The sequence below is a fragment of the Lampris incognitus genome, chromosome 12, assembly GCF_029633865.1.
Source record: "Lampris incognitus isolate fLamInc1 chromosome 12, fLamInc1.hap2, whole genome shotgun sequence".
Lineage (NCBI taxonomy): Eukaryota > Metazoa > Chordata > Actinopteri > Lampriformes > Lampridae > Lampris > Lampris incognitus.
This window is the reverse complement of record NC_079222.1, coordinates 27,620,269-27,646,037: the sequence shown is the minus strand read 5'-3', so window position 1 is coordinate 27,646,037 and position 25,769 is coordinate 27,620,269. Positions and strand designations below refer to the sequence as shown.

Genomic DNA, 25,769 nt, shown 5'->3' with positions numbered 1-25,769 from the left:
CACACAAGCCATTGTTTTCTCACTTTTGTTTCTTAATAGTGTGGTCTTAAGTATGGTGGTTGTTGGCTAGGTTTAGACATACAGTGGATGGCCACTTTATATTGATTGTCCTTCACGTAAGATAAACATTTCAACTAACTGAACACTCTAATACAGCATATAGCATAAAACCTGCTTGGTCAGTCAAATTAAATAATGTGTCAACAAGAGAATTATTTTTAGCAAGATTTATTGATAACAGAGAATCATATTTTATGACTTCTTAATAAGAAAATGGAAAAATTGAGCAAATCTATTCAGCAGATTCCTTTCCCTGTAAAGAATAAAGAAACAAAATTTATTACGACTTTATATAAATAAAATGTACATGTCATATCACACAGACTGTTTATCAATTATGCTCTTACACACATTTACCTTGCCAGAGTCCCGGCTCTTAGCTCTCAGTTTGTTGACTTGAGACTCAGCGATGTCAGCACGTTCCTCAGCCTCCTCCAGTTCATGCTGAATCTTCCTGCACTTGGACAGGTGAGAATTGGCCTGTTCCTCCTGTAAAACCATCACAGATGATATCGGTTATGAATTACATGGCTGTCACTTAAAATGATTTAAATTAAAACACCGTTAGAACAATTTCATGTTACTGAAATTAAAACTTACCGCTTCCTCAGCCTGCCTCTTGTAGGCTTTCACCTTCAGCTGAAGTTTGTCTACTAGATCCTGCAGCCTAGTGACATTCTTTTTGTCCTCTTCAGTCTAAAGTAAATAGGGAATTTGAGTTTTGAGCAAGTATTCATTTGATTGTGGCAATGCAGTTAATTGATAGGTTGAATCTGAGATGAAGATAATATACCTGGTAAGTAAGTTCCTTCACCCTCCTCTCATATTTGCGAACACCCTTAACAGCATCTCCTCCACGTCTCTGTTCAGCCTCAACTTCTGTTTCCAGCTCACGCACCTTGAGAACAATTAGACATTAACAACCCAGTTTATTCTTTAGTGGTTGTTCATCAGTTCAACTATGTATATCTTACCATGTGGTATTTCTTGTTTTATCTTACCCTAGATTCCAGTTTCTGGAGTTGCTTCTTGCCACCCTTCATGGCCAAGTTTTCAGCTTCATCCAGACGATGCTGCAGGTCCTTAACAGTGACCTCCAGGTTCTTCTTCATCCTCTCTAGGTGAGAGCTTGTATCCTGCTCTTTCTTCAGCTCCTCAGCCATCATAGCAGCCTAAAAATGAATCATGTTATTCAATTGCAGTTTTATAAGTGAAGTGTGCGCCTCCAGATTTGTGGATTAACAAAAACTTTGTCAAATAGAATTTAAACCTACATCAGTGATGGCCTTCTTGGCCTTCTCTTCTGCATTTCTGGCTTCTTGAACAGTGTCATCCACTTCACTTTGGACCTGAACGAGGTCAGTCTCAAGCTTCTTCTTTGTGTTCAGAAGGCTTGTATTCTGAAAGAATAGTTTCATTTTACTGATGAGATGCAGGTAATCACATGGATGAAGTATCATTCAAATCAGTATTGAGATATATATTTGCATACCTGAGAGTGCAACAGTCCAACACGTTCACTAGCATCCACCAGCTCTTGTTCAGCCACTTTGCGGCCTCTCTCTGTCTGTTCCAGAGCAGCCCTCAGCTCCTCAATTTCAGCCACCATGAGACCATTTCTACGGTCCACCATGGCAGCCTGCTCCTTCAGATCCTCCTGTGCTCTGAGAGCATCATCAAGGTGCAACTGGGCATCCTTGTGTGAAGATTTTCATATAGAAATATTAAAAAAAATTATCACATTGAATGATATACAGTGGTTGTTTGTACAGTTGTTATGTCATTTACCTTAAGTTGTCCCTGAACATTCCTCAGCTGCTTCTGGGCCTCAGCAGCCTGGCGGTTAGCATGGCTCAGCTGAATCTCCATCTCATTCAGGTCTCCCTCCATCTTCTTCTTAATTCTCAGGGCATCATTCCTGCTCCTGACCTCAGAGTCCAGAGTGCTCTGCATGGAGTCAGCCACCCTCTGGCTGTTCCTCTTGATTTGCTCCATCTCCTCGTCTTTTTCTGCAAGCTTCCTGTCAACCTCACCCTTAATTTGGTTGAGTTCCAGCTGGACACGTAGAATCTTGGACTCTTCATGTTCCAGAGTTCCCTAAAATCAGAATTGCTAATGTAGAGCCCTTCTTGACTTTTGAATGTTTTGTTGTATTTGCCTCCTTGTTCTATTGCATTTGTAGATTTCGCTCACAAAAAAGCACACTGTCCATTGCAGATGTTGAACACTTTCCATTCAATGATTATTTTACCTCAGCCTCCTCAAGAGCTGTCTGGATCTCAGCCTTCTCTGTCTCCACCTGCTTCTTGGATTTCTCCAGCTCATGGATGCTCTTTCCGGTCTCACCAATCTGCTCAGTCAGATCTGAGATCTCCTCTGCAGTGGGTTACATATGTTTAGTATTTTTAAGTATTGAAATATAGGTTATGTCATTCATCCAGGCTAATACACAAATGTTATATCAAATATGATAGATGTTTATAATAGTGAACACTCACGCTGCAGGTTCTTGTTCTCGCGCTTCATGGTCTCCAGCTGGTCCAGAGCCTCCTCATAGGAGTTCTTCATCTTGAACAGCTCAGTGCTGAGTGAACGAGCCTCTTTCTGAGCTCCTTCAAGTTCTGCCTGACCCTCCTCATATTTCTGCTTCCATTCTGCCAAGACCTGTTTGATAATTGTGAGAAAAATAGTAAGGTAAAAAGTTCTCATTTCAGTGGCTATTGCATGTATAGGGATACACATGACCACACCTTATCAAAGTTTCTCTGCTTTTTGTCAAGGTTTGCAGCAAGACCATTTGCTCTCTCCACATCAATCATGAGGTCCTCCACTTCACCCTGGAGTCTCTGTTTGGTCTTCTCCAGAGAGGCACACTTGGAATTCACAGCCTCAATCTGCTCCTCAGCCTCCTGGAGTCGCTGGGCAAGCTTTTTCCTGTTAAATATTTGTCAAAATAATCATATATATATAAGGGAAAAATTCAAATGAAAAAAATGAAACGAAACGAAATGAAATAGAGATGAATAAAAGAAAATTAATAACTGACTCACTTGGACTCCTCAAGCTCCTCAGTGCGCTGGATAGCATCTGTTTCATACTTGGTTCTCCACTGGGCCACTTCGCTGTTGGCCTTAGACATTCCACGCTGCAGCTCAGCCTTGGCCTCCTGCTCCTCTTCAAACTGCTCCCTCAGAAGATCACAGTCATGGCGAGCGGATTGCACGCCATGGGCAAGTGCATTCTTGGCCTAGATAATGTTTTTTTTTTTAGTAAACAATTTAATGAACATAATATTCCCATTGACATTCATATGAAATATAAGGTGTAAATCATCACTCACCTTAACCTCCTCCTCTATCTGTCTCTTCAGCTCTTCAATCTGCTGTGTGAAGGCCTGTTTGCCTCTGGTCAGCTGGGAGACCAGAGCCTCCTTCTCTTCAAGCTGACGACCAAACTCACCTGGTTAGAAATTAAATTCATGTTTTTCTCAAGATTGTATTTGTTATGGCCCAGAATACTTGTTTTTCAAAGAAATACCATCCCTCTAAGTATGTATTGTAATTCACATTTTTAGGATTACAAAAATACATTTTGAAGGCAGTACGTACCGTTCTCTGTCATCAGCCTTGCCCTCTGACCACTTATATCATTTATCTGGCGAACATTCTCATCATTCTTAGATTTGAGTTCGCTAAGCTGGTCTTCAAGGGTGCGGCACATCTTTTCAAGATTTCCCTGTTAATTAAAATTGCAATAGTCAAGGAAAGGCATTCCAGTTTTTCAGACTTTTTTTCAACAACTTGCACTTACAGAATTTGCATGTCAGAACAGCATTATACCTTGGCCTTTGCAACAGCCTCCATGTTGCTGGAGAGGTCATCGATCTCCATCTTGAATTCACTCTTCTCTTTCTCAAGCTTCTGCTTGACACGCTGCAGGTTGTCGATCTGCTCTCCCAGCTCTGCAACACTGTCAGCCTGCTTCTTGCGGAGTGCAGCCGCAGTTGCTTCGTGTTGCAAAGTAGACTCCTCCAGGTCACGACGCAGCTTCTGGAACTCAGCTTCACGCTTCTTGTTCATCTCAATCTGAGCGGCAGTGGCTCCTCCAGCCTCCTCAAGTCTCTCACTGATCTCTTCAAGTTCCCTGGAGAGGTCAGCTCTCTGCTTCTCAACCTTGGCACGAGCAGCACGCTCAGCCTCAGTTTCTTCCTCCAGTTCCTCAATACGAGCCTTTAAAAAAATATTTTATTAAAATATATTCTTTTACAGATAACAGCGTATGATGCTTCAAGAAGAGAAAAAAGGTTTTTTTTTTAATTGAAAAAACCTGGAGCTCCTTGATCTTCTTTTGTAGCTGAGCACCCAAAGATTGCTCATCCTCAATCTTACTCAGAAGCTGGCTTGTCTCAAAGTCCTTCCTGATGAATAAATTGTACAGGTAGCTCATTTGTAAGCTAATCCCAAAGTGTATACTTTGAATGTACTATAAAAGCTTAGCCAGAATTGACAATTGTTATTGAAACAATTACTTCTTCAGTTTTTCGTCAGACTGCTGTTTGTCATTCTCAAGGTCCATGATGGATTCCTGAGCAAGTTTCAGATCACCCTCAAGCTTCCTCTTGGCTCTCTCAAGGTCCATGCGGAGCTTCTTCTCTTGCTCCAGCGAACCTTCAAGCTGCAAATCAACATGTTTGTTATTAAAGTTCAAGAGTAGAAATATCTCTTATAAAAATCTTAGTACATAATTAAACTTTCAAAAGCCTCACATCATCCACTTGCTGCTCAAGCTTGGTTTTGGATTTGGTCAACGTATTGACTTTATCTTCTTCTGCCTGTAGATCATCAAGGGTCTGTTGATGTGCCTCTTGAAGGGCTTTTTTCTCCTTTGTCAGCTTAGCAATGCTTTCATCCTGAGAGGCCATCTCCTCAGTCAGGTTCTTCACCTACATATACAAATAAAATGAAATAAAAGACATGGATGGATCACGACAGGTAATATAAATTGCAGATTATTCTATGAATATTAATTCTTGTTGATAGCAGAATAAATGAACATTCATGAACCTTGTTCTCGGTGGCATGTTTCTCCTTCTCCACTTTGGCCAAGGTAAGCTCCAGGTCATCAATATCTTTCTTAAGCTCAGAGCATTCATCCTCCAACTTCCTCTTCTTGGCAGTCAGCTCAGCATTAATTTCCTCCTCATCCTCCAGTCTCTCAGTTGTCTCTTTGAGTTTAGCCTCCAGTTGGATCTTACTCTTGATAAGTCCTTCACATCTCTCCTCAGCATCTGACAGATTCTCTGATTCCTAGATCACAAATACATGATGAAAAACAACAACAACAACAACAACAACAACAACATCAGAACATGGAGGATATGTCAATATCATCTATGTTTAAAGTCAGACTTAAAACTGTGTTTTGTAGTCTACTAACAGATGCGACTTGCAGCTGCAGGTCATTCTTCTCTTGCATAAGAGAAACCATCTTCTCCTCCAGTTCCTTCTTCTTGGCCAGAGCAGCAGCCAGGTCTGATTTCATTTTCTCATAGTTCTCCTTCATATTGGCAAGCTCTTTTTCAGTTTCAGCAGTCTTCAAAAGAGGCTTGATCTTGTAGTACACCTTCATCCATGGCCAGTGTTTGACATTCATGAAAGAGCGGACGTTGTACTGGATGGTGTAAATGGCTTCCCTAAGGCATGAATATATTACTGTTATGGACAACACCATTCTGAGACTGCATATTTCATGAATTTTTATTTTTTGAATTTATTTCTTGGAACATACCTGCGTTCCATCATTTTAACAAACTCCTTTCTCATTAGGTAAGCACGGCAGAGGGCCTGAGTCATGGAGACCAGAGAAGCAAGCTTCTCATCTCGCATCTCCTCAAGAGTACCCAGCAGACCAGCTTTGAAGAACACCTGAGGAGGGTAAAACAAATATCAGAATCAGCTGTCATTCAGCTGTGAAATAGAGTTCAATTTTATTGTTTCATCATGATATGACAGTAATGTTTACCTTGGTGTGTCCAAACTTGTACTGCTCATGATCAACATCAATTGACCCAAGAAGCTTCTCAGAAGCCTTCTTGTTGTCAATGAACTGGCCCTCAGGGATGACACTGGCATTCAACACTTTGTACCTTTTGTAAAAGAGTTCATGACAATGTCTTGGTATAATTTGTACTTTGTTTGTGCTTATAAACCTCTTTACCGCTGAAAGTTCAATGGTTACCTTTGCTTGAAGTCACCATAGAGGATTCTGCTGGGGAAACCTTTTCTGCAAATTCTGATACCCTCCAGTACCCCGTTACACCTCAGCTGGTGGATAACCAAGAAGTTCTCCATCAGACCTGTAAAAAATTATAAAAGCATAATTACATCCTTCCCTTAAGCTTCATTGAAACATGAAGCTAATATACTCTACAGTGAACAGATCATTTTTCATAGTCAAGGTACCTGGAGTTTTTGACTCATTGGGAATCAGGCAACGCACAAAGTGAGGATGGGTGCTTCTCAAGTTAGTCATCAGCTTTCCCAAGTTTTCCTATAGATAGAACATTTAAAATAAATATCAGTATTTTACGTTTATGCATATATATATATAATTGCATAGTAAATTATTAACCATATAGTGTTTATCTTATCTTAAACCTTACCCTGAACTGTGAAGACACAGTCTGCATAGAACCACCCTTCTTCTTGCCTCCCTTCTTGCCACCTCCAGCCTCTGTTATTTAATATGACAAGATTCAATGATGAATTTCTTTTTTTAAATTTCAGATTTGGTAAAAACGTATTTAGCACATATATAAAAACGGAGTATTACTAACAAAATATATTACTATGAGGAGTCTTAGTAATGAAAACAAAAAAAGAAAAGCATCTGTTGAAAATTTAAAATCTGTTTGCTATTATTGTACCTTCAACGACAGGGGGATACAGAACAGGCAGCAATTTAACTCCAGACTTCTGATACAGCTGCACAACGGAGTCGTTCAGAGGATCCTTGTTCTTGTCCAGCCACCCAGCAATATTGTAGTCCACAGTTCCAGCATAGTGCACCAGAGAGAAGTGGGCCTCAGCTTTGCCCTTGGCAGGTTTTGGCTTCTCAAAAGCTTTGTTCTTTCCAAGATGCTGGTCATACAGCTTATTTTTGAAGGTTGTGTCTGAAGCCTTAGGGAACATGCACTCCTCTTCAAGGATGGAGAAGATACCCATGGGCTATGGTATATGAAAGAATAAAAGTACATGATTCTTGACACTGTGCATACTATGATTAATAACAATATTAAAATAGCCATTACTTGAAATTTAAGGTTGATGGTTTACCTTCTCAATAAGCTCAATACAGGCAGCCAAGTCCATGCCAAAGTCAATAAACTCCCAAATGATACCCTCCTTCTTGTACTCCTCTTGCTCCAGAACAAACATGTGGTGATTGAAGAACTGCTGAAGCTTCTCATTGGTGAAGTTAATGCACAGCTGCTCCATGCTGTTGAACTGAAAACGAGAAATGGTTCGTTGTTATAAGTTAATAGTTAAAATCATGAAATTAATCAACCTCTTAAAGACGAGTTTAGAGATGAATGTAAACTTACATCAAAGATCTCAAAACCAGCAATGTCCAGGACACCAATGAAGAACTGCCTTGGCTGCTTGGTGTCTAGCATCTGATTGATACGGATGACCATCCACAAGAACATCCTCTCATAGATAGACTTAGCCAGGGCACTCACTGAGTTATGAACCTATAGAAACCAGTAATATGATTAAACATAATTGAAATCTTTAAATAAGTAGCGAGATAATTATTGAAATTAATTCAACAACAGAGTGGTATAGGCAAATATAAAGGCACAGTGCTCACCTGAGGCACAGTCTGTCCTTTTGTGACGAACTCATTTCCGACCTTCACTCTGGGGTAGCACAGAGCCTTTAGCATGTCAGCAGAGTTCAGGCCCAGTAGATAGGCTACCTTGTCGGCATCTGAAGAGTCATATACAAAACATATACACAATCAAGATTTATGAAGGTAACTTTATCAATCCCCATGCAGAAATGAGTCCTCTGAATTTGACCCATCCTAACTACGTAGGAACAGTAAATAGGCACAGTGCAGCAGCGCACGGGGACAGATTCATTTTCTATGACCAGTACCATGGACAAGGGCAATGGCAGGAGTATTAACCTAATAATAATTCTTGTGACAATAATTGTTAAATGTTTCATCAAAGAAAATAAAACCTTCATCATCAATGAAACAGCACCATTTTAAATAAATGTAATACTCACCCTCTGTGCCATCTGGCTCAGCCTGCTCCTCACGCTGCTTCTGCTTGAACTTCATGTTACCATGGTGAAGCACAGCACCTGTCAGCTTATAGATGTACATCTTCTCTTCATTGGTGAAGCCCAGGATATCAATGGCTGTCTGTATTCACAACAAGTGTTGACATTTTGTACAGAAATCATTTTAGAGATAATAATTTACAGTGAATTGTGGTCACATACTGAAACGACAAAAAGATAAGAAAACATATATTTGATATTAAAAGGAAGATCGCTAACATCAGTAGCAACCAACTCTTCAACGTCATCAATGCTAGCCACAGTGATCTGACCCTGGCTGCACATGGGGAAATCATATGGGTTGGTGGTGATGAGCGTCATTTCTGTGAATTTAAAAAAGTTGAAGGGATTAAGTGACACATGAAAACATTTAACAACTTTGTTTGCAATCATTTTCTACTTGCTGTTATTCAGCTCACCAATCAGCTCAGGTTTGTGGTTGGTCATCATCTGGTAGAAGATGTGGTAGCCTCTCTCATCTGGAAGCTGGAATGTCACTCTGGACTTCTCCAGCAGATCTGTAAGCGTTACCCATGGTTAAAAATGTAGGCAATCTAGCCAATCAGTATTGTAATAATTTATGCAACAGTGGTTTGTGATCAAGCAGTCTGATTGGCTGAGAGATCTGCGTTATTTACGATAACATCACGGGTGCTTATCACTTCGCTTCTATTATTCTGCTTGTAACAGCTGATTTCATCAACGGCTGATTTCAGCAGTTGTCATCAAGTGACCTTGTCAACAATGGACACGTATCAAATTGTACAATTTGGTTTAGTGTTCATTTATCCATATATTTTGGTAGATTAACTGGAGCTGGAGGAGACCAATGAAGGAAACTATAATGTAATAAAGGAAACTGTAATGTAATATTAATAGTAAAGCACACACCTTCTGTAACTGCAGAATGAACTGCAGTGTAAAGATCAACATTTACCTGCAAAAACAATTCCTTTTCCCTAAAAAGCAGCAAGCTAGCTTACTGTTATTCATTTTAATAATGTTCTTGTTTGCTGTGCTACAAAGTGTTTACTTACTAATTTAATCGGGATATATGATTCCTCTGTTATCTGCAGTCTTAGTTTCATATCAGCGATCCACTTGTGGTGCAACCACATTCTTTGGTGGAAGAAATTGCTCACCATAAAAAAATTCTAAATAGTATTTCCTGGTTTAGATTTTTTAGTTTATTAAAATGTTGAAAAATGTAATAAATTGTAAAGGTCGTTGACTGGCTGTTTTAGCCAGAAAAGTGCTATATAAAATGCAACTTGATTGATTTGTGGTGTAAAAACCACAGAACACTTGAGGTTGTGTACTATTGCAATAAGAGCATGGCTGTCCTAATGTGTGCCACTTTCCTTTCATTTTTGCCTGCAAACAAATCTCAGCCCATGATGTTATTCACGATAACAAACTCCTTCTTATATTCTATTGTTTAACTTTAGCACATGTGGTTGATACTTACAAGTCTCAATATCGGCACTAGACAGTTTACCAGAAGTGCCAAAATGGATTCTGATGAATTTACCCTGTCAGGGAAAGGATCATTTTTAGAATCCCACTACAGAAGAATTATACAATCCAGAAAATTCAATATATATTTATGGTTATCCACACTTACAAAGCGAGAGGAGTTGTCATTCCTCACAGTCTTGGCATTACCGTAGGCCTCCAGCAAGGGATTGGCTGCAATAATCTGATCCTCCAGTGAGCCCTACATGAGGAGTTTTAAATGTGATGTTGATAGCCGCACATTTTTTGACGCCAAGAACATTTCCAATTTGTTTGAAAACTACTTGAATAAATATACCTGCATCTTCCCAGGAGTTTGGTCCTTCTTCTTGTCTCCACCCACAGAGATTGTGGCAAAGTACTGAATGACACGCTTAGTGTTCACAGTCTTTCCAGCACCAGATTCTCCACTGGGTAAAGATTTATGAATACACAGATTAATAGAATTTACTCAATGTCTTTGATCATGTAGGTATTATAGAGGGTCAACAAATGTGAAACATACGTGATCAACACAGACTGATTCTCCCTGTCTGTTAAAGGAAAAGGAAAGAAATATGTTTTACATTGATGTCACAGAAATTCATTGCAATATCAATTAATATGTTTTTATGACTAGGACGTACCAGTAAGCATGTTCTGATAGGCATTGTCAGAGACAGAGAAGATATGGGGTGGAGCCTCCATACGCTTTTTGCCTCTGTAGGCAGCAACAACCTCAGAATCGTACACTGGGAGCCACTTGTAGGGGTTCACGGTGGCACAGAAGAGCCCAGAGTAGGTCTAAGAGAGATGAGAGACAGGTGAACATTTACCATGTGCTGTCCATGGGTCCTAGCTCAATACTGTTTTTTTAGCCAGTATGCTTTCTCACGTAAATCATCCATGCGGCATAACGCTCTTTGAGGTTATACAGCACAGAGGCTTCATTGAGATGGGTCATCATGGCCATGTCCTCAATTTTGTCATATTTGGGAGGGTTCATTGGGGTCACATCGTCCTCCTTAACTGTTCTCTCCTAAAGCATGGAAAGAAAGTTACTCTTAAAAAAGTTCTGCAAGTATTACTCTAACCAATTCATTCAAATGAACGTTCACCTACGTCCTGGGTGTCAAGCACTTTAACGGTGACTTTGCCACTGTCTTTCTTCAGGATTGTACATTTGAGGTACAGCTCCTTAGCATCAGCCACATATGCAGCACTCTTGGCATCAAAAGGTTTGTTCTGAGCCTCAATCCTCTCTTTCTCAGGCTTACGGAGATAAATGGCAGCCTTGCCATAAATGGCCATCTCCGCGTCCGTACTCATGGTGGTAGTTTTCTGTAGGCAGACCATTATAACTAAATGTCTCTTATTTCACAAATATGTGCTTTACGTTTGAATCTGAACATGGCAGAGCGTTTCTATGAATTATGACATTTATGCAATTCTCACCTTATTCTTCTACCCAGTCACAGAGAAATTTTCCACAGGTGTCGACCCTTAATGAAAACATATTTGTGATGACTGGAGCAAGTGGCGAATTCCACTTTAAGTGCGATAGTAAATGTCCATGTTGCATAAAGTTAAACATATGCAAATGTCACATTTATTTGGCGATTAGATTATTTCACTACTTAAGTGAATTTTTTTCCCAACTCTGTCATTGGATTATTTAAATTTTATCTTTTTTAATAACTTTAATTCAAGAAATCAAACATCTCACATCAGACTTTGGTTATATCACTTTAAGAAACAGTCTGAATCAAAGTTCTTCTCTAATGCATGAAGCCCTCAGTCTGACTTACCACAGGTTGGAAGAGTCTGAAATCCCCTGCAGCCTCTTCATCTCATGATGAGACCCCTTATATTGATGTCAGTCTGCCAGGCAAGCAGAAACTATACATGGCATGTCTTTAAAAGGCTCTTGTGTATTTGATTTACGTTCGAACTTCCCACTGATACACATCTGTGAAGAATTAAATCCACAGTACCATTCACATAAATCCAGTGTGTGCTACAGAGAGATGTTATTTAACATATATTTTAAGTAATATATCCAAACAATTTAACCACATTAACGGATATGTTGCCATATTTTAAGATTTTATACACAGTGTTGTAGTGCGTGAGGATGTAAATGTTGAGATTTAATAATAAAATATCAAAAGTATTACTTTTCTAAAGTTTTTATGATTCTTTAAAACCAGATCATTCAATCTGAGATGTGTAACTAATGATAGTCTATAAATAGATCAGGTCAATGTTAAATACTGCCTGTCACATTGCAACCATAATTGGCAGCCCTTTTTTGGCACGCTTAATGCTTATAAACCCATACGACTTCAGCCATGGAAACATATCCACTGGTGGACATACTTGTAGTTGGTGTTGTGTTGCATGTATTTATAAAATTACAGATTGCATTTCTGTCACCGCATGTTTAATATTCATCAACATGGTTTATTTAGTAATAAAAATGATTCATTTTGACTGTTAATGTCTTTGCTAATTAAGGAGCAATAGTACGTTTACTTGCTTGGAGGACAGTGGAATGGTCAGTATGCTGGGAGTGGAGGTGACAAAGGCATTTGAGTTTAAATACCTGGGGTCAACTGTCCAAAGTAATGGGGAGTGCAGTAGTGAGGTGAAGAAGAGAGTGCAGGCAGGGTGGAGTGGGCGGAGAAGCGTGTCAGGAGTGATTTGCGACAGAAGGGTACCAGCAAGAGTGAAAGGGAAGGTTTACAAGATGGTTGTGAGACCGGCTATGTTATACGGTTTGGAGCCAGTGGCACTGACGAAAAGACAGGAGGCGGAGCTGGAGGTGGCAGAGTTGAAGATGCTAAGATTTTCACTGGGCGTGACGAAGAAGGACAGGATTAGGAACGATTATATTAGAGGGACCGCTCAGGTTGGACGGTTTGGAGACAAAGCAAGAGAGGCAAGATTGAGATGGCTTGGACATTTGTGGAGGAGAGATGCTGAGTATATTGGGAGAAGGATGCTGACTATGGAGCTGCCCGGGAAGAGGAAAAGAGGAAGGCCAAAAGGAGGTTTATGGATGTGGTGAGGGAAGACATGCAGGTGGCTGGTGTGACAGAGCAAGACGCAGAAGACAGGAAGAGATGGAAACGGATGATCCGCTGTGGCGACCCCTAACGGGAGCAGCCGGAAGTAGTAGTAGTAATACGTTTACATGCTTCTGCAATGTGATTTATTCTGCGAACAAAATAATTTGGAATTAGCATGATGTAATTCAATATGCTGTTAAGATCGCATGTTGGAATTTGATCTTTATTTGAGACATTATTAAAAATGAAGCTAAACAGTGATATTATCTTATTTGACCTTTCTCCTCTCATTCCGCTCAAACCATACATTTTCAATTTGTGTCAGTGGTACATATTTTGCAGATGCCCATGTATTTGGAAGTTTATTTCACTTAAGTGTGAATGAAATAAACCTTTTCCTGTGATCGCAGCAAGAGGCTCCTGGACCCTATTAAAGCCCGTCGGTGTGAAGTTTTCATGCTCTCTTTGTGCGTGTCACATTAGTGCCGAAATCCAAAAACATGCTTTTCAGTTGAATTTGGACTCTTTTTATTGTGTAATAGGCGTGAATACTGTGTGTGTTTGGTTTCTATGATGGACTTGTGATCTGTCCCTGTCTACCTGCCCTCTAACCAATGCCTCCTGGGATAGGCATCAGCACTCCAAAACCCTTGAATTGGACTAAGTGGTATAAATGATGGCGTGATGGATGACTCCTCCTACACATTGTCCCCAAGTTTCTTTTCTTTTAGGCTCCTTGATGGCTTTTTGTTGTGAATCAGTGGTGACTTTTGATTTCATCTTGCCAGGTTGTGACGTGTTGCCAGCTGAGTTTGTGGCACGTTGTCGTGGCAATTAATTAATTCCACTCAGACAATAAACGAGACAGAGACAAATATCTCTTACAGTACTGTCACACTTTAATTTTGTTAATGAACAGGCACAAGAGCTTAGATACGTTTGTGTGCGCTGTCATCTCAGAGCGCACCATCTTTACACCTTGCAACAAAACTCCCAAGTCAGAGATCTTCAACGGGGGCGTCTGCGGCCCCTAGGGTGTCCTAAGAGTTACTGCAGGGGGTCCGCAAATTATTTGATCCCAAGTTTCTTTTTTTTCTTTCAAAAATATGTCCGAAAATACATTTTAACATAAATACAGCCTATAATAAGAAAAGAAAAATCTTCCTATTCATTAAAAAAAATTACAACATTGAGGCTACCCATGAATCCTCGTGCTCACCCTGAAATCACCCCGAAATGATCCCTGAAAGCTGAGCACCAGCTAGCTATCATTATGCTAAACCACTCTATGTGCGGCGCCAATTCAACACTGGAAATAATTGTATGCCATATGTCTACTACTACTTTCGGCTGCTCCCGTTAGGGGTCGCCACCCCTAACGGGAGCAGCCGAAAGTAGTAGTAGACCAATTGTATGCCATATGTAGCGGGTACAAATATTGACTGCGCCTTTAAGACAGCATGAACGCGCACGAAGAAATAAAAGCGCAAGAGAGGGAGAGTACGAGCAGCGTGGACGGAGCGGTCATGGTGGATGAGCTCTCTACTGCTGTGCAAACAGATTAATGTTAAAACATTATCAAGTGGTCACGTGGTGACACTTTGGATACCAGTGACGTGATTACGTAGGTGTTTTCGTTTTCTTTGCTATTAGCTGGAGCTGCATGGCGATGCACAGATAGGCTGGACACGGATGAAGGCGGCTGTATGAGCATTCAAGTGTTAGTCTGGTGCATAGATACCGTCTAGGTCGCTAAAAGTGACACGTTAACTTTTGGAGAGTTTTGTTTTGGAAGAGCAAGCCTGCACGTCGTCAGTATCGAAGGGTGTAAGGGGCTGGTTAAACCCGTTACGGACACACCCCTCCCCCCACTCCGCGTGTGACTCGCGAGGGAAAACGCTGTCCCGCTTTGCTACGGTAAGCGGCCAGAAAGCGGAAGACAAGCCTGCGTGTTCTCTGCGCTATACAAGAAGGTTCGTGAGAAGTTTGCCCTGCCAGCCATCATACATCTCTGACGTGCCATCTCTGCTGTTGTCTGGGTAACCTCTGCACCACACTTTAACACTAATATCCAAACACACACATATGCTACCGTGCGCAGCCTGAACACAACTGCCTGTGAACTAAACAAACTAACGCTGCGCTCGCCCCCCCCCCCCCCCCACACACACACACACTGGAAGGGACATTGCACACAAGCACACATCAGCGCCCAGTGAGCTGAACGGGACTGTACAGCAACGGCGCTGGTACACACACACACGCGAAACACACACACACACCACACCACTGACGGAGCAACACGGTCATTCAGACTGGTACAGCAGACGTGTTCAGCCATTGCTGAATAATCGTTTAATCAGAAAGAAGTGTTTTACTTACCCGTTATTGCTGAAGCCAAATTATCAGCGCATATGCCCCGCAAGTTGGGTGTGAGATGGATGAAAAAGAAGAATTCTGGAGTGAGTTGGACGACATGGTGGAGAGGGTAGCCAAGGAGGAGAGAGTGGTGATTGGAGCGGACTTCAATGGACATGTTGGTGAAGGGAACAGAGGTGATGAGGAGGTGATGGGAAGGTATGGAGTCAAGAAGAGAAATGTGGAAGGACAGATGGTGGTCGATTTTGCGAAAAGGATGGAAATGGCTGTGGTGAATACGTATTTCAAGAAGCGGGAAGAACACAGGGTGACGTACAAGAGCGGAGGAAAGTGCACACAGGTGGACTATATCTTATGTAGAAGCCGCCATCTAAAAGGGATTGGAGACTGCAAGGTGGTGACAGGGGAGAACGTAGCTAGGCAGCATCGGATGGTGGTCTGTAGGATGACTTTGGAGACCAAGAAGAGGAAGCGAGTGAAGACACAGCCGAAGATCAAATGGTGGAAGTTGAAGAAGGAAGGCTGTTGTGTGGAGTTCAGGCAGGAGTTAAGACAGGCACTTGGTGGTAGTGAAGAGTTGCCAGATGGCTGGAAAACCACTGCAGAAATAGTGAGGGCGACAGCTAGGAAGGTACTTGGTGTGTCATCAGGACAGAGGAAGGAAGACAAGGAGACTTGGTGGTGGAATGAGGAAGTACAGCAAAGTATACAGAGGAAAAGGTTGGCAAAGAAGAAGTGGGATAGTAAGAGAGATGAAGAAAGTAGACAGGAGTACAAGGAGATGCAGCGTAAAGCAAAGAGAGAGGTGGAAAAGGCAAAGGAAAAGGCGTATGGTGAGTTGTATGACAGATTAGACACTAAGGAAGGAGAAAAGGACTTGTCCATACATTGGCTAGACAGAGGGACCAAGCTGCAAAGGATGTGCAGCAAGTTAGGGCGATCAAGGATAGAGATGTAAATGTGCTGACAAGCGAGGAGAGTGTGCTAAGAAGGTGGAAGGAATACTTTGAGGGGCTGATGAATGAAGAAAATTAGAGAGAGAGAAGGTTGGATGATGTAGGGATAGTGAATCAGGAAGTTCAGCGGATTAGCAAGGAGGAAGTGAGGGCAGCTATGAAGAGGATGAAGAGTGGAAAGACAGTTGGTCCTGATGACATACCTGTGGAGGCATGGAGATGTTTAGGAGAGATGGCAGTGGGGTTTTTAACTAGATTGTTTAGCACAATCCTGGAAACTGAGAGGATGCCTGAGGAGGGGAGAAGAAGCATACTGGTACCGATTTTCAAGAACAAGGGCGATGTGCAGAACTGTAACAACTACAGAGGTATAAAGTTGATCAGCCACAGCATGAAGATTTGGGAAAGAGTAATAGAAGCTAGGTTAAGAGGAGAGGTGACGATCAGCGAGCAGCAGTATGGTTTCATGCCACGAAAGAGCACCACAGATGCAATGTTTGCTTTGAGAATGTTGATTGAGAAGTATAGAGAAGGCCAGAAAGAGTTGCATTGTGTCTTTGTAGATTTAGAGAAAGCTTATGACAGAGTGCCGAGAGAGGAGGTGTGGTATTGTATGAGGAAGTCAGGAGTTGCAGAGAAGTATGTAGGAGTGGTGCAGGATACGTATGAGGGAAGTGTGACAATGGTGAGGTGTGCGGTTGGAATGACAGATGGGTTCAAGGTGGAGGTGGGATTACATCAAGGATCGGCTCTGAGCCCTTTCTTGTTTGCAATGGTGATGGACAGGTTGACGGACAAGATCAGGCAGGAGTCTCCATGGACGATGATGTTCGCGGATGACATTGTGATCTGTAGCGAGAGTAGGGTGCAGGTTGAGGAGAGCCTGGAGAGGTGGAGGTATGCACTGGAGAGAAGAGGAATGAAAGTCAGTAGGAGCAAGACGGAATACCTATGCGTGAATGAGAGAGAGGACAGTGGAATGGTCAGGATGCAAGGAGTGGAGGTGACAAAGGCATTTGAGTTTAAATACTTGGGGTCAACTGTCCAAAGTAACGGGGAGTGCAGTAGAGAGGTGAAAAAGAGTGCAGGCAGGTTGGAGTGGGTGGAGAAGTGTGTCAGGAGTGATTTGTGACAGAAGGGTATCAGCAAGAGTTAAAGAGAAAGTTTACAAGATGGTTGTGAGACCAGCTATGTTATATGGTTTGGAGACAGTGGCACTGACGCAAAGACAGGAGGCGGAGCTGGAGGTGGCAGAGTTGAAGATACTAAGATTTTCACTGGGCGTAACGAAGAAGGACAGGATTAGGAACGATTATATTAGAGGGACCGCTCAGGTTGGACGGTTTGGAGACAAAGCAAGAGAGGCACGATTGAGATGGCTTGGACATGTGTGGAGGAGAGTTGCTGAGTATATTGGGAGAAGGATGCTGAATATGGAGCTGCCAGGGAAGAGGAGAAGAGGAAGGCCAAAGAGGAGGTTTATGGATGTGGTGAGGGAAGACATGCAGGTGGCTGGTGTGACAGAGGAAGACGCAGAAGACAGGAAGAAATGGAAACGGATGATCCGCTGTGGCGACCCCTAACGGGAGCAGCCGAAAGTAGTAGTATTGCTGAAGCCAAATGCTTTTAGCGTGATGTAACCCTTTATGGAAACCGTGATTTTGAGTGACATGTCATTTGAATGTTAAATGCCTGTCTCGAGGTAATCTGTATTCTAAAGTAAGTTTCCTCTGGCCTGTTTAAAAGGAGCCATTTCAGTTGTCATAATAGGGCTATATTATGGGCTGTTTGTTTCTCACATTTAAATGTTAATGTTAAATGGAAAGGGTATGGTTCATTAATGGCCAATGGTAAGGGTACTGTATGGATTTCATTCATGGGTTTTTGTATTAGTGGCCAAGTGTTTAAATGAAGTCATACTGTTACCAAGTTTTATTTTAATAATTTTCTTAAATGCCCTGTGTTTATTATAAAGTAAACATCGGGGAGATAAGGCTGCAATTTTTCTATTTAATTTACCAGTGTATTGGGATACTTACCTGGGGGTAGGGGCTCTGTTGCAGCTGCCATCAGGACTGTGTAGGTAACATATAGCTAGCAGAAAGCACTATTACCGGGGACAAACTGATACACGGTAGTCATCGGATCTCTGGTCTCACCGGAATGCCAAGCAAGGGCAACCGGCCGTTTATTTATTGAGTAATCACCCGCCCCCCTCTGCACAGTGACGTCAGCATAAGGGCATTCAAGACAGACAGTGTTCATCGGTGTTCAACACCCCCACTTGCTCTTAGACTGATTACAGTATGCAGTTGTCAGGTACATCTTGCAAAGAAAATAAAAACATCTTACATACCAAAAACAAAAGAAACAAACTTGTCAAGCAGAGCTTTAGTTACAGGTTTAGTCAAAATATCTGCAACCATGTCTGATGTGGGGCAATACTCAATAGTTATCCTTCCATCACTAAGTGCAGACTGAACAAAATGATATTTGATGTCAACATGTTTACACCTTTGACGACATACAGGATTCTTGGACAGAGTGGTGTATAATCACACCCCATATCCATCCCATTCAACAGTTGAACAAGATACATACTCTCCTGGGTAGTAGCCGCCAAAGCCATGTACTCGGCTTCACATGTGGATAAAGCAACAGTGGGTTGTTTCTTAGACTTCCAAGAGATAACAGGACCCGTTTCAGAGAGGCAAAAACAATAACCAGTAATACTTCTTCTGTCATTCTGGTCTGCGGCCCAGTCAGCATCACTGAATGCAATAAGGTTAAGGTTCACATCACTTCTCTTGTAACACAATTCATGGTTAACAGTTCCCTTCAAATATCTGAGCACATGCTTTGCAGCTACCCAATGCTGCTCTCTTGGGTCAGACAGGTGTTGTGACAGTTTACTTACAGTGAAGCTAAGGTCTGGTCTAGTACTTGTCATTACATAGATCAAACTGCCAACCATTTCTCGGTACCTCCTCGAATCAACAGGGTTACCTTCATCATCAAATTTCAGTTTGTTCTCACAAGGGGTCGATCTTGGTCTGCAGTGAGTCATGTCAAACCTCTCCAGGATTTTTGTGATGTACCTCTTTTGGTTCATCTTTATTTCACCATCTCCCTGTGTAAAGTCAATACCAAGGAAATGTTTTAGTTTACCAAGATCTTTCATCTTGAATTGGTCTCCCAATAGCTCTTTCACATTCCTGAGGGTTTGACTGTCACTCGCTGCAATAAGAAGATCATCGACCCAGATAATCAAAATGATTCTCTCACTCCCAGTTTGTTTGCTGTAAACACAGTGGTCAGCTGGGTTCTGAACAAAACAATTTTGGCAAAGGAAAGCATGCAGCATTTTATTCCAGTTTCGTCCTGACTGTTTCAGGCCATAGAGTGACTTGTTGAGCCTACAGACTAGTCTCTCACCAGTTTGAGACTTAACCTCAAAACCTTCTGGCTGTTCCATGTATAGCTCACAGTCAATGGGAGCATGTAAATATGCAGTTTTTACATCCATTTGGTGCAACTCCAAACCATATTGTGCAGCAACCTGCATTAAACTGCGTACAGAGGTCATATCAGCAGTTGGGGAAAAGGTCTCACTATAGTCTATCCCTTCAATTTGACTATAGCCTTTAGCTACATATCTTGCTTTATATGTGGTTTCAACTGGGTTTTCCTTAACACTGTAAACCCATCTGCCCCCCACTGCATGTTTACCTTCTGGCAATGTTGTTAGGGTAAAAGTGTCATTTTCCCTCAGGGAACTCATCTCATCCTGCATAGCTTTAGCCCATAGTGAGGACTCTGTTGAGCCTAGGGCTTGTTTCAGGGTTTGGGGTACATCACAAATAACCCTGTAACAGTAGTCAATGCTGGTTAAAACTTGGTCATCACACTCATAATCATCTAGATACGGGGGAGGTCTCCGGTCTCTCCGTGGACGACTACCTTCCCCACTCATGTTGGTGTCTGACTCACATTGCTCTACATCTTGTGTACTCTGACTCGTCATCTCGATTTGTGGTTGGGTCTTAGCGCCCTCTCTAGGCAGAACACATTCACTGGTTTCCTGGTCTGTCTGAGTCTGACATTCAGTAGTGCTCTTTGTAATGAACTTCACCAACCTGTTCTTAAACACTTTCCCTGTGTCTGGATAGTATACCAAGTATGCAGGACTGTTCTTGTCATAACCAACAAAAATACCCTTTTCACATCGGGGATCAAGCTTTTTCTTATTTTGTTTGTATGCATAGCACGCAGAGCCAAAAATATACATTTTGGAAAGATTAGGCTCCTTCCCGGTCAACATGTAATATGGAGTCTGCCCTACACGCCCATTATAACATCTGTTACAGATAACCGCAGCAGTCTGAACTGCATATGTCCACAGTTCTTTCGGTAGGCCACTCTCAAGCAACATACATCTAGACATTTCAAGCAATGTTCTCCAGCTTCTCTCAGATGTCCCATTTTGATGAGGTGAGTAAGGGGCCGAGGTCTCGTGTCTAATGACATTTTTGCTAAGCAGTGACTGAAAATCTCTCGACATAAATTCTGTACCATTATCCGATCTGATACATTTGAGTTTGCCATAAGGTACAACGTCAGCAAAGAACTTTTCTGTGCCCTTCACTGTGTCGCGCTTGGATTTCAAAAAATAAGTAAACATTGCTCCTGAATAATCATCAGTGAATCCCAAAATGTACTTGAATCCATCTTTGACTGTTGGCTCTATAGGGCCAGCTAAATCTGTGTGCACCTGTTCAAGTGCGACTTTAGCTTTTACATCTGCCTCTCTATTTCTGCTTTGGGCAAATTTACCTTGAATGCATATTTCACATGGCACCAAGTTACACTTAGTTTTGCCTTTAACACTCATTCCCTTAGTGACAATTTCCAGTTTTAACACATCATCATAATTGCAGTCACCAAGGAATTCGTGCCAAGTCTGTACATCATAGCATGCATGACATTCATCATTTTCATAGGTGTTCAGGTAGTAGAGCCTGTTGCGCTCGCTGATGTCGAACCTGGTACCGTCCTTATGGACGAGCTGGTCTCTGCCTTGTTGAAATGTCACTGAGGCACCGTTTGAAGATGTCCTGTGGGTAGGAGGGAATGTGCAGCGCTCCCCTCAACGTCGCTGTGTGTTGTGCTCCTGCAGAGAGTGCACCACTGCCTGGGCCGCTGGCCCCCCTGGTCGTTTTGCTGACAGGCCCGGGCAATGTGACCCCTCTCCCCGCAGGAAAAACAGGTAACGTTCGCTCTCCCGTCAAAAAACAATCTGCTCCAACGCATTCCCACGTCCCTCCTGGGCCCATAACCTGTTGCAGCTGCCATCAGGACTGTGTAGGTAACATATAGCTAGCAGAAAGCACTATTAACGGGGACAAACTGATACACGGCAGTCGTCGGATCTCTGGTCTCACCGGAATGCCAAGCAAGGGCAACCGGCCGTTTATTTATTGAGTAATCACCCGCCCCCCCCTCTGCACAGTGACGTCAGCATAAGGGCATTCAAGACAGACAGTGTTCATTGGTGTTCAACAGGCTCTTCACCTGTTTAGCTAGATCTTTGTAAAGTAGGGGGGGTGGTATCAGGTCAGTTCGGTACTTACCTTGTACACACTGCACACAATTCAATCGGCCCCTTAGGACTCTATAAGTACCCTGGAGCCTACTTTACACAGTCTAAGAAGCTACCGTTGGTCCAGGCTGCTAAACAGCGCACCACTTGTTCACTCACCTGAATATTGAAGCCATAAGCATTAGGTGTGGAGGACCTAAATCCTGTCCCACTCAGTCCTCCCTAGATTAAGCACTTTGTTACCCCTACAAGGCGGCGGCAAAAATTCCGACCGTCACACATATTAGCCAAAAAGGTACGTATTATTAGCCTAAGTATATGGCCATTCTTATGTTAATGCGATCTACAGTGGATCGCTTTGTAACTTCTCGACCAACAAACTCTAACAGACCCTGAACTTCATCACGAACCACGGGCGAAAGTTCAGAGGATGAGGCTAATGCACCTTTTAACTGCCATGCTACAACTAATGCTAAGAGCAAACGAGATAAGACCCGAAAATATTCAGAGAATTATCTCAAGTTTGGATTTACCTTTAAAGAGACTGAGGGCATTGAATTACCAGTGTGTGTGTCATCTGCTCTGCCGTGGCTGTCAAACGAAAGTATTGGAGCGAATTAAGGGGGGCAGCCCGGGAACCGCCACAGCCGGGACGCGAACCCGTGTCTCCTGCACCACAGGCAACAATGTTTACCAGTCAACTAAAGAGTCCGACCCGTTAGCCAAGGGCTAACATGTCTACTTATCCGTGCATGCTACACTAGCCCCCTCTGAGAAACGCGTCCCCGCGCTTCAGCTCCCTATGCCCCCACGCCTCTGGGCGCACGCGCTTCCGATGGCCTCACGGTCTCTCCATCCCACTTCTGACACCAATGTAGCGAATTAAGGGGAACAGCCCGGGAACCGCCACAGCCGGGACGCAAACCCGTGTTTCCTGCACCACAGGCAACAACGTTAACCAGTCGAGTAAAGGGTCCGACCCGTTAGCCAAGGGCTAATGTGTCTACTTATACGTGTACGCTACAGTATGAAACCATCAAAGCTGCAGCACCACTTGGAGACAACCCGTGCTCACTTGAAAGAAAAACCAGTGGAATATTATCAGGACCGTCTCAAAACTCTCAAAGGCCAATAAACATTGATGAGACAATCAGCTAAAGTTGGCGAGCTAGCTTTGAAAGCCTCTTGCTCTTCGGATTGCTCAGAACAAAAAGCCATACACAGTTGCAAAGGATTTAATATTGTCTGCAGCCAGTGATATGTGCAAAACAAAGTTTGGGAATGATGAGTACGTTAATAAACTAAAAAACATTCCATTGTCAGACACAAACATTGCTCGCTGTATTGATGACATGGCATCTGATATGATGGTGCAACTAGTACGGGGTGAAGCATGGTGGACAGAGATGCATAGCAGTCTGCATCGGGGTAGCCAGTTTTGCTGTAGCTGTTCTTGGCCAGCCACGCTGAGGAGGCCATCTTGAAACGTGGCTGCAAAAGCCCACTACTGTATTTCATTTGTATATACTTCATTTGTATATTTTTCATTTGGGTACATTTTTGTATTTTATTTTCATGCGATCGGGATTTTATTTTGAACTTAACTGATATTTCAGTTAATGTTGAACAGTGTTGTAACTCAGTGAAAGAGCCATTACTAATGTAATTCATTGTGAATATCTGTATGGCTTGGAATGTTATAAACAGCATAAGTGAATCCTTCTATTCTCCTATCGACCGCTGTCCTCCTATTGAAGTGAAGCAGCATTCAGAATAAAAACCCCAAAATAGAATTTTGTGTTGTCTGGTGAGTTCATTAACCTAAGGACCCATCACATTTTGGTACCAGGAGTGGGGTATCTGAATGTTAGGAGTTAGTTTTATTTTTATTTTGAATGAAATACAGTAGTGGTGAAGACAGGTTCTGCGGAGAGTTTACCTGGCTTCGTGGAGGTTCATTGGATAGACTGCCGAGAAGTGTTGGTGATCAGCCTGCTGGACCAGAGGACCACACTACAGCAGCATTTTGGGGAGGTTTGGAGAGTCACAAGCCCAGCGGCATCCAGTGTCAACCACGTGCTGAGTTATTGTCGTCCAGAGACTGTTTCCAGCTGAACCACAGTGTATCCTTCCTCCTGCACGAATACCGCACTGATAAAAGACTGAACTCTTTGACCTTTTTGAACTGTACCTATCGTGAACATTCACAATGTCTGTTGATGGTGATGACATTTCTGTTTCTGTAATGGGAGAGGGTGATGCTGACGATCGTATGGAGGAGATTCAGCAGCAACTACAAGACCTTGGTAGGAAGCATAGTGAGGCTATGGCAGCCATATCCGATCTGAGTAGTCATTCAACTAGATCGTATGTGTATGTACCCAGGGAACGCCACATTAACCCATTTAGTGGTGATGTGAGTACAGATGGGAGAGAAGTTGATGAGTTCGTGGAGGAGGTAGAGAGGGTGATAAGGGCTAGAAATCAAACCCCAGCGGAACAGTTGGACTATGTAATATCTCTTTTAAGAGGGCCAGCCTTCGAGAGGTGAGGTTTCGGATGGGGGTTGAGCCCAAGCAACCAGCAGACGTATTCACGTACTTGAGAGAAGCATTTAGAGAAAAGCGAAGTACTGCCCAGTTATTACACACATTCTATGGCCATAAGCAAGCTGAAGGTGAAGACCTTTGTACCTACTCACATGCTCTGTCACAGATACTGAGATGTATAAGGAAGTTGTCACCAAATGCAATTCCTAATGAACAGGTTGTCATCAGAGATCAGTTCATTGAATGTGTTCGAGATGTAAGTCTTAGAAGGGAACTTCGTAAACTTGTGAGAGAAAAGCCCCGGTCAACTCTCGTCGAGGTGAGAGATGAAGCTATTAACTGGTCACTGGAGGATCCAAAAACTGGTGGGGTAAAGCTAGTCCAGAATAGACATGTAACATCTGAAGCTGTAATTGATACCCAGTGCTCTGCTGTTAATGTTCCAACCAGGCGCACTGTTACTTTAGAAGATGTGCTTCAAGTAGTGGCTGAGCAGGGAAAGGCCATAGGTGAGTTGACCAAGGCTGTGAAGGAACTCACGGGTGACAGATGTAAAACCGAGCAGCCAGCTGTTAGACCTAGAACACAGCCTAGGTTTACGGAAGATGGCCAGCCGATTTAATTTAAGTGCAATGGGGTGGGGCACATTGCTAGAAATTGTGTGCAGAGCCATAAAGCGCATCCTGGTGAATCTCCTACAACGCCTGCTATTCAGGGAAACTCCAGCCCTCGGTTGCCGTGAGCCAGGCAATGCGGGGGCAGCCCAGAGGCTCAATCAATGACCCTAGCCACACCAGACTACTTGAACGCGCAGTCGGTAAATGCCCTGTCGTTCAACTAAAGATTGGAGGTGTTGTGGCCTCATGCTTATTAGATACAGGAAGCCAAGTGAGCACTATTTCTGAAAGTTTCTTTAGAGAACACCTGTGTAGGGAGGATGGGGATATGCTCTCTACTTCCGGTTGGCTTAAAATCACGGCAGCTAATGGTTTAGATATACCATATCTAGGGTACCTGGAGTTACGCCAGTAATGAGAGACGACATCAATGAATCACACAACGCAGATGGAAACGTGCGGCAGCAGCCATTTAGTTAAACCGGAAAAAGAACAGAGACTACCACGCAGGCAGACCGGAAGGGAGGCTTGGTAACTATAGCAACCACAACCAATACTGGCGTCACCCCTTTGTTTTTAAAAGAAAGACCCCCCCTACACGCAGCACAACAATAACACCACAGAACACCAGGCAACATCACAGCCCAGGCTATATAACTAGGTCTGTAAGGTAAGGCAAAACGTTATCAC

At 42.7% G+C, this 25,769-nt stretch overlaps 1 protein-coding gene across 4 annotated transcripts; it reads right to left on the bottom strand.

Annotated features, from left to right (window-relative positions):
• Nucleotides 1-292: 292 nt before the first annotated feature.
• LOC130121449 (myosin heavy chain, fast skeletal muscle-like) lies at nucleotides 293-11,237 on the bottom strand. 4 transcript variants are annotated; one of them, XM_056290235.1, is made up of 39 exons: nucleotides 11,021-11,237; nucleotides 10,804-10,937; nucleotides 10,556-10,712; nucleotides 10,435-10,462; nucleotides 10,228-10,339; nucleotides 10,039-10,131; nucleotides 9,883-9,946; nucleotides 8,834-8,932; nucleotides 8,634-8,737; nucleotides 8,358-8,496; nucleotides 7,933-8,051; nucleotides 7,664-7,813; nucleotides 7,395-7,565; nucleotides 6,986-7,286; nucleotides 6,722-6,783; nucleotides 6,522-6,609; nucleotides 6,298-6,415; nucleotides 6,082-6,205; nucleotides 5,848-5,984; nucleotides 5,497-5,752; nucleotides 5,124-5,366; nucleotides 4,826-5,002; nucleotides 4,589-4,734; nucleotides 4,387-4,477; nucleotides 3,900-4,289; nucleotides 3,669-3,795; nucleotides 3,401-3,519; nucleotides 3,111-3,307; nucleotides 2,811-2,994; nucleotides 2,559-2,724; nucleotides 2,312-2,436; nucleotides 1,849-2,157; nucleotides 1,553-1,756; nucleotides 1,335-1,460; nucleotides 1,062-1,232; nucleotides 854-958; nucleotides 661-756; nucleotides 418-549; nucleotides 293-313 (listed from the first exon to the last, which is right to left on the bottom strand). In XM_056290235.1, the coding sequence occupies exons 1-39, from the start codon at nucleotides 11,235-11,237 to the stop codon at nucleotides 293-295; spliced, it is 5,802 nt and encodes a 1,933-aa protein (XP_056146210.1). The 4 variants fall into 4 exon arrangements, with proteins under 4 accessions (XP_056146210.1, XP_056146208.1, XP_056146211.1 ...); XM_056290233.1 differs by having other exon boundaries at nucleotides 6,722-6,792; nucleotides 10,804-10,947; nucleotides 11,031-11,237; XM_056290236.1 differs by having other exon boundaries at nucleotides 10,804-10,947; nucleotides 11,031-11,237.
• Between the last annotated feature and the right edge of the window lie 14,532 nt (nucleotides 11,238-25,769).

Coding starts and splice junctions, on each gene's coding strand:
- LOC130121449 (XM_056290233.1), bottom strand. CDS start 11,237: ATGAGTACGGACGCGGAGATGGCCATTTATGGCAAGGCTGCCATTTAT. Junction 4,478..4,588: donor TCTGACGAAAAACTGAAGAA/GTAATTGTTTCA, acceptor TTTATTCATCAG/GAAGGACTTTGAGACAAGCC. Junction 3,308..3,400: donor AGATAGAGGAGGAGGTTAAG/GTGAGTGATGAT, acceptor AACATTATCTAG/GCCAAGAATGCACTTGCCCA.